Source organism: Balaenoptera musculus, chromosome 4 (genome assembly GCF_009873245.2).
Source record: "Balaenoptera musculus isolate JJ_BM4_2016_0621 chromosome 4, mBalMus1.pri.v3, whole genome shotgun sequence".
In the NCBI taxonomy this organism is placed as follows: domain Eukaryota; kingdom Metazoa; phylum Chordata; class Mammalia; order Artiodactyla; family Balaenopteridae; genus Balaenoptera; species Balaenoptera musculus.
In genome coordinates, this window is record NC_045788.1 from 140570478 (window position 1) to 140584627 (window position 14150).

Sequence of the window (14150 nt, forward strand, 5' to 3'; positions counted from 1 at the left end):
TGTGTGTGTTACAGCAGGAGAAAGTTCTACCTTTGCACCAACCAGAACCTGAAAATCTTTGGGAGCTGCCCTTCTCCCCTAGTGTCTTTATTTTGGTTTTCATAATAATCTGTGTTTGTCAGACAACACTTAGCTTACGGGATTAGGCTTCTCTATAAGGGTTGGGGTGGGAAAGAAGGCAGTGAGTGGGAGCTCTTTGATTTGAATCTCCTGGGGAGCTTTTTAAACTATGCATGGTCTACATCCTCACCTCTTTTTTCAGCCAAGGTATACAAGAATGGTGGTGGGTGGGTGCGTGATGGGTATTTTGGAAAAAGATCCCCAGATGCTTCTCTTCTTCTGCCCCTGCTTCTCCTCAACTCACCCTCCACTCCTACGGACAGTCACTATTCTAGTCTTAGATCAGAGCCAGATAAACAAGGTGGCAGTCGTGGCGTGTCATGGAGATGGCCAGCCTGGGTCTGCAGCACATAGTCGCACGTACCTGGAACAGGTACCGGGGGCTGGAGCACATTCACCTGCCTCTGTTGCCTGGACCAAATGTCCTATAGCTAGGAAAATAGTAGCGTGTTAAAATTGACAACTTTCTCTTAATGTATCCAAAGCTTCTGAAACACCACCCATCTCTTTTTATAGATTGAGACATCTAGCACCCAAGAACTGTATAGATTTCAGCTTAGACAATTTGAGACACATCATGGATTGTGGCAGTCGTTTAACTGTGAATTTTCTTTGCGGCAGGTTGAAACTGGATATTCTGGTTCATGTTTAAAAATAGGAAAGTTAGCTGTTAAGAACAGAGTCTCAGAGATATGCCTCTGCCATCTACTTAGAGTACAACCAAAAGATGCCAAAGCCAAGGGCCCCCAAAGACATAGATTAGGCAGCCCTGCTTCCTCATTTTGCAGAAAAGAACACTGAGGCTTTGGGATGGTAAGTGGCTTCACATGGTTGCAGAGCAAAACGGTACTGAATCCATTGCACCGGTCCTATAATGCCAGGACACTCTTCCAAGTAAACCACGTCCACTCAGAAAGCATCTCAGTACCAGCTAATCCATGGGAGGGGATGGGTCACTTCATTTTGTATGCTGTGGTGGGAAAGACCCGACCACTATAACTTTTATAGTTGGTAAAGGAGCTGTCTTCCTCAGGCACTCATTATCAGCTGGGTCCTGACCTTCTAGGAGACAAGACAGAAAATGCATAATTAAAATTTTAACCCAAGCCCTTGATGAAAGAATTTAAAGTAACAGTGTATTAACAGCTGACATTTAGTAAACCCTGACCTTAGTCCAGGCACCCTGCTAAGTGCTTAACTCCTATTGACTTGGTTATCTACACAACAAGACTCTGCTATCATTGGCTTCACTTTACAGATGGGGAAACTGCGGGGCAAAGAAGTTCAGTAACTTGACCAAAATGACACAGCTCAGAAGCGGCAACTGGGACTTGCCCCCCAGGGACCATGCTCTTAGCCACGGCACACTATGGCCTCTCATAAATAGATCCAACGTGAAAAGTGAAAATCTGTTCTGTGACCACAGAATTAGTAGTATGTGTAATAAATGCACAGGCTTTTCAGTGAATGGCATTTCTAGAAAATACTCTTCAGAAGTAATTTAAAATCAACTTTCCTTTAACATTGGGTGGCTGGTTAGCAAGTGTGAGAAGGCTGTTGTTTCCAGATAATACATTATATCTGACAACCTTAAATTGGGGCTAGTTCTCAAAAACTTTTTAAAAAATACATAACTTTTCTGATTATAAAAATAATACATGTACATTAAAGAAAATTTGATGATGTTGGGTTGTTTTTTGGGGGTTTTTTTACTATTTTTATTGTATTTGTATATATGTACAGATGGTCCTAGATTTATGGTGGTTTGACTTGAGATTTTTTGACTTTGTGATGGTGTGAAAGCCATATGCATTCAGTAGAAAGCTTACTTTCAGGTGTGGATTTTGATCTTCGGCTGAGCTAGCAATATGCTGTCGATGCTGTTGGGATGCTGGGCGGCGGCAGCCCCAGATGCCTCAGATGCCAGTCCGCCCCGCAATCTCCAGGGTAAACAACCGATGACACGCTTAGAACCATTCTGTACCCAGACAGCCATTCTGTTTTTCACTTTCAATACAGTAGTCAGTAAATTACAGGAGATATTCAACACCTTATTATAAAATAGGCTTTGTATCAGATGATTTTGCCCACCTGTAGGCTAATGTTAAGTGTTCTAATGTAAGTGTTCTGAGCACTGTTAAGGTAGGCTAGGCTCAGCTACGATGTTCAGTAGGTCAGGTGTATTAAATGCATTTTGACTTAATGATATTTTCAACTCATCATGGGTTTACTGGGCTGTAACCCCATCATAAATCTAGGCAGATGTGTGTGTGTCTCATATATGGAAACATGTATAAACTTGGGCGTTCCACTTGAAGAACAATACTAAAATACTAAAATCCCTAGGTACCTAGCAGAGCTGGCGTTGGTTTTGTTTTTCTTTTTTAACCTAAATGCAATCATTTCACATGTGTTATTCTTTGACATACTTTTTTGACTGCCTTGTTCTTTTGATTTTTTGAAAGCGTCATTGAGATATAATTGGTATGAAATGAGCCATTTGTGTTATAGGGTACAATTTGGTAAGTTTTACATTAGGTGTGCAACCTGAAAACCATCCCCACACACAAGATGATAAACATTTTCATCATGCCCCGAAGTTTCCTTGTACTTTTCTGTCCTTCCTGCCCCCCAGCCCTTGCTGCCTCCGACCCCAACCCCAGGTAGCCACTGATCTGCCTTCTGTCACTATAGATTACTTTTCACTTTTTAGAATATCATATAAATGGAATCATAGCATGCATTCCTTTTTGTCTGACTTCTTTCACTCAGCATAATTATTTTGAGATTGATTTCTTTTTTTCATGTATCAGTAGTTCATTCATGTTTATGCTGAGCAATGCTGAATTGCATAGATATATCATAATTGGTTTACCCCTGTCACCTGTTGAACTTTTGGGTTGTTTCCGGGTTTTTTTGGCTATTATAAATAAAGCTGCTCTGAAAATTAGTGTAGAAGCCCTTGGACATAATTTTCATTTCTCCTGAGTAAATACCTAGGAGTGGAATGGCTGACTCATAGGAGAGGGATAGGTTTCACTTCCTAAGAAATTGCCAAACTGTTTTTCAGAGATGGCTGTGTCATTTTCCATTTCCACCAGCTGTGTATGAGAGTTTCAGTGCCTCTACATCCTCACCAACATTTGATATGGTCCATCTTTTTCATTTTAATAGGTAGTTAGTTGTATCTTATTGTGGTTTAAATTTGCATTTCCCTAATGACTCATGGTCTTGAACATCTTTTCATGTGCTTATGTGCCATTTACACATTTTCTCTGGTGAAGTGTCTTTTCACATTTTCTTGCCCATTTTTGTATTGAGTTGTTTTCTTATTTTTGAGTTTTCAGAGTTCTTTATATTCAGAATACAAATCCTTTATCAAAAATGTGACTCGCAAATATTTTCTCCCAGTCTTTTCAGTCTCTTAATATTGTCTTTCAAAGAGGACAGGTTCTTAATTTTGATGAAATAAAATTTATCAGTATTTTTCTTTTATACATTGTGCTTTTTGGTGTTAGAGCTAAGAAATTTTTTGCCTACCTCAGTGACACAAAGATTTCCTCCTGTGTTTTTTCTAGACATTTTATAGTTTTAGAAATGTGTTATTTAGTTTCCAAATATTTAGGGATTTTCCAGCTATCTTTTAGTTGTTGATGTATAGTTCCACTGTTGCCAGAGAACATAGTATGAATTGAATCTTTTAAAATTTATTGAAACTTGTAGTGTGGCCCAGAATACGGTCTATCTTGGTAAATGTCCTATGTGCTCTTGAAAACAAAGTATATACTGCTGTGTGGGTGGAGTATTCTGTAATTGTCAAATTGATTGATAGAATCGTTCAGGTTATCTGTATCCTTACTTATTTTCTGTCTCCTTGCTCTATTATTGAGAAAAGGATGTTGAAATCTCTGAGTATATTTGTGAAGTTGTCTATTCCTCCTTTTGCACTTTTACCATTCTTCTTTTACATATTTTGAAATTCTGTTGCTAGAGGCAGAAATTATGTCATATTTATGAATTGAACATTTTATCATTATGAAATTACCATGTTTATCTGATAATCCTCTGCTCTGGATCTACTCTGTCTGATATTAATATAGCCACTCTGGGTTTCTTTTTATCAGCATTAGCATGATACATCTTTTTCCATCCTATGACTTTTAACATAATTGAGTATTTACATTTAAAGTAGGCTTCTTGTAAGCAGCCTATAGTTTGGTCTTGCTTTTTATCTAGTTTGACAATCTCAGTTTTTCAACTGGGGTGTTTAGACCAGACTTCAGCAAACAGCAACCAGCAGGCTATATCTGGCACGTAGCCTGCTTTTCTATGGCCCATGAACTAAGAATGGTTTTTACATTCTTAAAAGGTTGTTTAAAAAAATCGAAAGGAATATGTGATAGAAATCATGTATGACCCAAAAAACCTAACATGTTAACATGGTCCTTTATGGAAAAAGTCCACAAACCCCTCGTGTAGACTATTTATATTTAATGTGATGATTGATATGGTTTGGTTTAAGTCTGCAGTCTTGCTATGTGTTTTCTCTATCTTATCTGTTCTTCCTTTCCCTTTTTTCTCTTTCTGCCTTTTTTTTTTTTTTTTTTGGCTGCATTGGGTCTTTGTTGCTGCATACAAGCTTTCTCTAGTTGCGGTAAGTGGGGGCTACTCTTCATTGCGGTGTGCAGGCTTCTCATTGCAGTGGCTTCTCTTGTTGCAGAGCATGGGCTCTAGGCACACGGGCTTCAGTAGTTGTGGCACGTGGGCTCAGTAGTTGTGGCTCACAGGCTCTAGAGCACAGGCTCAGTAGTTGTGGCACACGGGCTTAGTTGCTCCGCAGCACGTGATATCTTCTTGTAGCAGGGCTTGAACCCATGTCCCCTGCATTGGCAGGTGGATTCTTAACCACTGCGCCGCCAGGGAAGCCCCTCTGCCTTCTTTTGAATTGAGCATTTTTTTCCCCTTGTTTATTAGCTATGACTCTTTGCTACGTTATTTTAGTGGCTCTAGGGTTTGTAGTATCCACATTTACCTTATCACATCTACCACTTCCTGAGTAAAAGAACCTACACAGTGTACTTCCCTTTCTCCCCTCTGTCATTTGTGCAGTTATTGTCATACATATTACTTAGATGTGTGTTACAAACCACCCAATATATTGTTATTATTTTTGCTTTAATCAGTCAGTTATCTTTTTAAATATTTAAAGTTAGAAATGAAGATTTTACAATTGCCTACATAGTTACAATTTATAGTGTTCTTTTCTGTGTGTAGGTCCAGTGTTTCCACCTGATATCATTTTTCTTCTGCTGGAAGGGTTTCCTTTAGTTTATTTTATAGTGCAGCTCTATGGTGATGATTTCTTTCTTTTTTTCAGCTTTATTGAGATATAATTGACAAATAAAAGTTATACATATTTAAGGTATACAACTTGATGTTTTGATATATGTGTACATTGTGAAATGATTACCACACCCAAGCTAATTAACATGTTCATTGCCTCACATAGTAGTTTCTTTCTTTCTTCCTTTTTTTTTTTTTTTTTTGGTAGTGGTAAGAACACTTAAGATACACCCTCTTAGCAAATTTCAAGTATACAGTATTGTTACCTATAATCACCATGCTGTACATTAGATCCCAGACTTATTCATCTTGCATAACTGCAACTTTGTGTGCCTTAACACCTCCCCATATGCCCACCCCCCCAGCCCCTAGCAATGACCATTCTACTCTCTGAAACTATGAGTTTGACTTTTTTAGATTTCACATGTAAGTGGATCATGCAGTATTTGTCATTTTGTGTCTGGCTAATTCCATTTAGCATAATGTCCTCCAGGCTCATCCATGTTACACAAATGGCAAGATCTCCTTATTTTTTAAGACTGAATAATCCTTCATTATGCATATGTGTGTGTGTGTTTGTGCACGCGCATGTGTGTGTCTGCCTATGATAAATTCTTTCAGCTCGTGTATGTCTGAAAACATCTTTTTTATCTTCACTTTTGAAAAATATTTTTGCTTTGTGTAGAATTCTAGGCTGGCAGGGTTTCTCCCCCTGGTATTCTAAAGATGTTGCCCCACTATCTTGTAGCTTGTATTACTTCTGACATGAAATCTTCTGTAATCCTTTTCTTTGTTCCTTTGTACATAATATTTCTTTTTCTCTCTGCTTTAAAGATTTTTCTCTTTATCACTGGTTTTCAGCAATTCACTGGTGTATTCATGTTTCTTATACTTGGGGTTCTTTGAGCCTCCTGGATCTGCGGGTTTATACTTTCTATCAAATTTGGAAAATTTTTGGTTACTATTTCTTCAAATATTTTTTCTGTCTCCCATCCTCTCCTCTCATTTAGGTGGTCCCATGGTTTACTGATTTTCTATTTTTTTCAGTATTTTGCTCCTTCTTTGTTTCATTTCGATAGTTCCTATTGGTATGTTTTCAAGTTCACTTGTCTTTTTTCTGCAGTGTATTATCTGCTATTAACACCATTCAGTGTATTTTTCATCTCACGTAATGCAGTTTTTAATCTCTAGAAGCTTGATGTAGGTCTTTTTTTTTTATATATATAGTTTGTGTGTCTCTGTTTAACATGGCTAATACTTCCTCTAGTTTCCTGAGTGGAATAGAGTTATAATAACTGTCTTAATACCCTGTCTAATAATTCTATCACCTGTGTCATTTCTTGCTAAGTTTTAGTTGATTAGTTTTCCCCTGCTACGTATTGTGTTTTCCTCTTTCCTTGCATCTTGGTAATTTTGTATTGGATGCCAGACATTGTGAATGTTACCTTGTTGGGCACTGAATATGTTTGTATTCTCTAAAATACTCTTGAGATTTGTTCTGGGTCACAGTTAAGTTCCTTAGAAAGAGCTTGATCCTTTTTTGTCTTGCCTTTAAGCTTTATCAGAGGGATCAGAGCAGTGTTTAGTCTATGATTAATCTTTCCTATTACAGAGGAAAGACCCTTAGTGCTCTAAGTACCCTGTGAATTGAGTGAGTTTTTCTGGGTTTTTGTTTGTTTTTGTTTGTTTTTTTCACTGTGGGAAACAAGAGTGAACAGGAAATAATTGGCAATAGGCATTATTCTCAGCCCTGTGTGAACTCCAAGCACTGTTTCTTTTAATCCTTCCAAGTGGTTCTTTCACTGGCCTTCATTCATTTTAAGGTCAGCACTCAGCTGGAGGCTCAGGGGAGGTCCTCTGGAGATGTGCGGCATTTCTCTGTGTAGCTGTCTCCTCTGCACTTCTCTCCCTGCAAACTCTAACAGCCTTTGCTTCTCTGGATTTCTGCCTCTGTCTCCCCAACTTGGGGAGACCACCATACTCCGCCAGTGTCACCCTTCTCTGTGCCACAACCCAGGAACTCTCTCAAGGCAGTAAGAAGGGCACCTGTGTGGCTCACACCATCTGTTTCCCATCTCTCAGGATTTACTGTCTCTCCTTGTTCAAGTTTTAGTATCTTCAGAGTCTTTTTTTCATGTATTTTTTTGTGTGTCTATTTTAGTTGTTTCAGGTGGGAGGGTAAATCTGGTTCCTCTTCCATCTTGTCTAGAAGCAGAAGTGGTTTCAAGTGATTTTTCATTTCTTTGTGCTTTGCTCTATTAAGATATTGTCTTTGCACTAAGCATGTTTCACTCTCATAATTGCATTTGTTAAAGCTTCTCTATTTACAAAGTAAATAAATCTTTGAAAAGACAAATGACCTACTGTGGAAAGACATTTGCAGCCAAAAAAAAGTTTTTTACCATATAAACCACTCTTACAAATCCATGAGAAAAAGATAGAAATTATAATAGAAATAGAAATGGCCAGTGAGTGTATTTTTCAAATAGTCCCCCAACTAGTAATCAGAGAATTGTAAACATTATGATCTTGGATTGAGGACCATCATTCTTCCTTATAGATGCTTCCTTATAGATGCTGGTGTGAGAGTGGGAAGTGGCACCCCCATCCTATGCTGGTGGGCATGTGTGCACAGTGGCTCAACCTTTCTTGTGGGCATGTTGTCAGCATATATCCAGATGCCTAAAAGTGAGCATACCTTGACCCATATTTTACTTTATTTATTCATTCTGAAACATAATAAGAATATGGGCAAAGATTTAGGTACAATATGTTTCATATGTCAGTGTTTATAATGGTGGAAATATTGAAAACCACTTAAATAGTCACAAATAGGGATTGATAAGCAAATTCGATACATCTATAGTTTGGTTTTTTGTGTAGTCATAAAAATAGCATTGTGGAAAATGAAGTGATATCAAAGATTTTTATCACGTAATGTGAACATACAGTGTATGAAACAGCATGTGTTACATGATCCCATCTTTGTTTAAAAAATTGATGCCTATGATTATACTCTAAACTATGAATATTGACGTTTCTGGGTGGTGAATTTATGAGTTTTTATTTCCTTGTTTACTTATATTTTCAAATTTTCTACTGTACGTATGTATCGCCTTTGTAATAAGAAGAGTGGAGTTATTTTTTGTTATTTAAAATGTTTGTTAAATGCTATAGGCCAGGTATTGGCAAACTTTTTCCACGAAGAGCCAGATAGTAAATATTTTAGGTTTTTGAGCCAGATGGTCTCTGTCACAACTGTCCCACTCTGCTGTTTTAGCACAAAAATAACCATAGACAATACATAAATGAATGAAAGTGGCTGTGTTCCAACAAAACTTGATTTTCAAAAGGACCTGGCAGGCTGCCGGTAGCTGAAGATGCTACAGGCACTTGGGTGTCTAGATTAACTGAAGGCCAGCATCCCTCTGTTCGTAGGTATTGCAGGCTCTGTCCCTTGCTTTTCTCTCCCAGCACACTTAGAAAAAGCCATGGATCCACATTTACAGAATCCACATTTGTAACAAGAAAATGTAACCTCTTTGCAAACTATTTGAGTTTGTCTTTTCCCACATTTTAAACCATACTTTTAACTATTATTCCATTGTTATTTTGACTTTTTCTTTCCTTAGTAAAAAAAAGATCTTACTTGGCAGGTCTTAGGATCTTGAGGCTTTACTTACAGGAAAATTAATGCTTAGCAGTGTTATTTTCTGGCACCTAAATATTCATTTCTGCAGTTAAATACAAATAAATGGGTCATGAGGCCTTTTTCTTTTTCCAGGTAAAACTTGAGATGCCAAGCAAATTCTATACTTCTGAAAGGAGCAGATCAGGCTAGTGTAGACAAATGAAATACTGGCAATCCCCAACCTGCTTCAGGAAATCACTTCAACTTCCTTCTCCAGGAAGAACATTTTTCAAGAGTCAGTTTGCAAAAGTCACGGGATGAATTGTAGCCGTGTTTTCTCTTGGTTACCAGTTATGTCCTGAATCTGCTGTTGCACTCACTAACCACTCTTGATTCTGGGTCCTGTGTACACTGGAGATGTGACATAGGACAGGAGTGCAATGGGGAAGGGTCTCCTGGGCCAGGCTTACCCAGCTGGTCTTGGAACCCATTAGGAATGTGGGTCAGGCTGATGTGAACATGTTACCTACTGGGGAATCCACCACGGAGCATGCACTCAGGTTGACTCCACAGGGGAAATCCCTGTGATTCTGGTGGGTGCGGCTGAGTTTTCTGTTCTAGATGCTACTTCTCTTCCTATTTCCTGGCCCTACTCTTCCTTGCTCATCTCCACTGAGGAAGCAGGACCACACAGCTCCTAACAGGCTCTGACTGACACACTCTCACCTGCATAGCACTCCAGCCTTGCCAGCCTCCACGAATCACCTGACGCTTCCGCATGGGCCCTTCTGCACATTACTCCCCACCATGTGGGTCCAACACCTGCAGACCTTGAAACATGCTGTCATTCCAGTGCAAAGGGGACCGGATCCTCTGAAGGGATACGGCCACTGAGACCTCCCTCGGTGCGTGCTCAGATGCCTGGGCCCTTGGAACCTGAGTGCCGATGTGACTTGACTTGGGCTGATAAAGCACAGGGTTATCTCTTTTGTCATGCGATAGAGATGGACTGCTCATTTCATAGCTGTGGATTTTCCCCCTTCTGTCTCCTCAGAAATCGCAGGTGCTCCAGTGTCTGAAATTTCTGGGCCTTTCTCAACAGAGGACATAGCCAGCAACTGCGTCCCTGCCCTGCCTTTGAATGAGCCCATTTTGTGGATCGTGTCCTATACTCTCATGAGCGTGTGTGGAATCATCCTTCTTATCTTAATTATCCTGCTGCTACTTCCGTTCCGGTGCCGGCATCTACCCCCAGATCCCGAGGTCGTCAATGATGAGTCCTCTCTCGTCCGGCATCGCTGGAAATGAAGAGAAAAGCCTAAACTCTAGCAACCTTGAACTCAAGGATTATGACAATTCAAGGGGCAGCAGGCAGGGGTTATAAGGCAAGGTTTCTTCCTGTGTCCATTAGTCTTAAGTCTCTGTTCTGCTCCCAGATGCCTTCCAGATTCACTGTATTTTGATTCTTGATTTTAAAGCTTCCTCCTACTCTCCTACTTCCAAGGAAAATGATAATAAAAGACACCTCATTCATAATCAAAACAGAGTGAATTGGGCTTCAGGCTTTATTAGCTGGTTATGCCAAACTATCTAGGTGTGCCACCCCCCCACCCCCTCCAAAAAAAAAAGAAAAGAAAAGAAAACCAAGAGCCTTGCTTGTTTGGCTTGTTCTCTCCTCCCTCCTATCTCTGGAGAAATAAGTGCATATAGTTTATAATTCTTCTTAGCTAATGGGAAGCTTTTTGTATTAATCACATTTAAGGGTATTTTGTACCAGGCTCAGCCTGCGTCAACGTGGTACAAGAAGGCTCACGGTATGACAGCAGAAGAAGTCTGGGGCCTGATGGTATGACCATCCTGCCCCCTTCTGAGTTGGAAAAAGAGCAGCAGGCCCCTTTTCTGGGTCTCTCTGTGCTCTGAACGGGAGCTGGACTCTACTAGAGAGAGATGCTCACTTAAGTCTTCACCAGCCTCTTCTGAAGATGGAAGGCCTTCGAGTGGGAAGGAAACCTACTCTTTGTACTCAATACTTCCATAGTATTTTGGGTATAAAAGTAAAAACTACCTCTGTTGAGACTTTTTCCCAGGGTCCTGTGCCTGATGGGGGTGCAGGCAGCCTGGTTCCAGCTGCTGCCCTCACCTAAAGAATCCTCTTTCCAGCAGGCGAGACGTAATAGGTGCTGAACCACACGTCAACCTGGAGACGTTCTGTCACCAAGCTGGTTACCATCACATAAGCTTACTCTTACTTAAAATGAACAAACACTGTATTAAGAAGAAAAACAAGTTCTCTTTCACTAGCTTAGTTGTTTCTTTTTCCAATTCTCCTCTGAAGGTAGGTTGCTGATTATTCTTTTGGGAAATAGAGAAATGGCTAAATACCCATACTCCTGACCAGCTCTCCGAGGAAGGAAGGCACAAGACATGCAAAAGATGCTAGGGAATGTCTACTTTTTCCTGTGCTTTGGAACCACGTGCTTCTCTTTGCAGGACTCCCGAGGCTCGAGCACACCCATCTGAAACAGCTTAACCAAGTCCGTCAACGGTTGACCTACATGCGTCTTCCCTTTGGCGTGTTCAGTCTTTGGTGATGAGTTGGGTGTGCAGTGGTATCCTTATTTGGGGATATCCACACTTGCTGTCATTTATTTGAGGGCTTTGGCAAAAGAAAAGCAGATGACTTTAACGTGATGTCATTAGAAAAAGGGTTTAAAGCCAATATCCCTTCTGTCACTGTGTGCCAAGTTCAGGGTTCCCTTTGCATTGCTATTGGGATGGGTTGGATATATACTACAACCCCACTGGAAGGGCTAACTGAAGTATCTCCTCTGGCTGGAGTGTTATGTGTGTTCAAAATAGGCTTCCTATGGATGTTTCAGCCACCTGCCCTGCACACTGTCTCCCCAGGTCACCTCCATATTGAGAAATAGGTGACCATGCCAAAGAGATGTGGAGCCACTTATACATGTCTTGGTGTCCTCACAGACTCTCCAGAAGCCACAAGAATCTGTGGGATTCTTGTGAAGAAGGTTTGAGTTGTGTCTTAGAACATGGACCTTCTGTGTTCTTCAAGATTCATTCAGGCATGGCCGTGGTGGGAACGATGCCCTCTTGAAATGGGATGATAGGAGGTTCTGTTATCAGAATCTCATTATCATTTCCACTCTCAGCTAGTTGAGAGGTAATAGTTTCAAAATACATTTCAGAGATAGAAATCTCTGAAATTCCAATTCTCTTTTTGCCCTCTTGGCTTTTTCATGGGTTCCTATTCTGTGGGCCACTTTACCTAGACGTGAAGGCAACAACCCTAGACAGTGCCTTCCCCTTGGTGTGAAAAATCCAAACCCCTGAAATAAAAGGAGGGAATTGCAAGTATGACCCTGTTAGTTTTGCTACTTATTTCTTCACTCAGGCGTCTTCTGTTTCATTTTCCCGTGTTCTGTTTCCAAGCTGGGTACCATTTCTCTAGCTGCAGACTCGCAGGCACTGTTCCCAGAACACTTGATAACAGCAAGTTAGATTTCAAGCTTGGGTATTTGAATGAAGTTTGCTATAATGCTCTGTATTTCCTATCAAATTTCTCTACCTTTTCATCTGAGATGTCATTGGATGTGACATTTTAATGGAAATGCTTAAATTACAAAAGCATAACTTAGCAACAAGAATGAAATAGACAATTGAAAGTAGGACATTCTCCTGGCATACCTTGCTGCTGAAAATTGGACTTTGAGTCAAAACCCTGTTAGTGACACTCAACTCCTCCAGTTATGTAAATTGATACTTAGCTTGGCAGACCTTCAAGGAGGCTTGCTTTGAACAGGAAAGGGGGTAGCAATCCTTTGGGGGTGTCATTTTTACCTCACAGCACACTGTGGAAGGTTATGGAAGATGGTCCTCTCCTGAAAGACGAAAATTAGCATTAGGTTTTTGTCGAAATCTCGTCAACTCTCTGATGGGAAATGGATGCTTCTATATGAACAATGTTGGTTTTTTTGTGTGTGTAATAGGCTGATGCTTTATATTCTTGATAAGTTATTCAGAAGCCTGAAATGAAATCCTGTCTTCAGAAACTGAAACTGTTTATGAAAAATAGTAATGGATGGGGATTGATTCTATTTTTTTCCTCTGGAATTTAAAAGAACCACAAGTGATTGGTGTCTGATCACTAGGCATTTACCATGGTGGGCAATTTTGTATTTCTCATGAACGAAAAAACAAGTACCTGGCATTAAAGAAACAGATTCCTTGTGTGTGACAACGGGGAAGGTCTCCCTGAACGCAGTCCACTCCCAAACTTCTGTAAGGATTTTTTTTTTTTTTACCTGATTCTGTGTAACGCAGATGTTTAGGTCAGAGATAAATTGGGGTTCAATTACAGTTCAAAACTATAAAGTAACTCACAGTAATGCAGCATTAACAACTTCACAGAGCTTTGGGTAGTAGATTTTGCAAAGCAGTTTTGATTTGGGGATTCTGTCATCTCCTTTAAGAGGAGAGGAAGGATTATTTCTTTATTTAATAGGTTCTCCTCTCAAATGGAAATTTGTTAAATCCCTCTTACCAAGTCCCCACCGGTGGAGTTGCCAGGCATGGTTCAGTTCCAAGTTCTGCCCTAGTGCCACTTGATGTCATTGGAAATAAATCACTGCCCGACAGCCTGTTCCATAAACAACAATAATTGAGTTTCATAGACTTTATCCTTATTAGTAGAAACCAAATAATTGAGTGGAATCCCAGTGCATTTTTCTCTTGCAGAAACTTATTAGAATTTATTACAGAACTGTTCAGAGGGAAAACTTGCCACTGAGTTTGTTTTTTTTTTTTCTTTTTTAGGAAAAACAACTAAACACCATAAAATGTAAAATTATGGGTTTTGCCAAGAGGGATACTAGATTTCTAGTGCAAAGAAAGCTCCACACAACAGAAGTTACTGTGTACATTTCTAGTGGGTTTTAAGAATTTCAGATTTGAACTTATGGCAGTTTACCAATTAAATAGCAAGATGGAAAGATACATTTTGAGAGTGGGGAGGGAAGAATAAAAATATAATCGAAAG

At 39.8% G+C, this 14150-nt stretch overlaps 1 protein-coding gene across 2 annotated transcripts in view; it reads left to right on the plus strand.

The window, feature by feature from the left end:
- The window catches only part of BACE2 (beta-secretase 2), an 86967-nt gene extending 76327 nt beyond the window's left edge, over nt 1–10640 (plus strand). For both annotated transcript variants that reach the window (XM_036851565.1, XM_036851566.1), the window contains one exon: nt 10149–10640. In XM_036851565.1, coding sequence (XP_036707460.1) covers nt 10149–10402 — 254 coding nt within the window. In that variant the 3' untranslated portion in view covers nt 10403–10640. The remainder of the gene's footprint in view (nt 1–10148) is intronic.
- The last annotated feature ends 3510 nt before the right edge of the window (nt 10641–14150 follow it).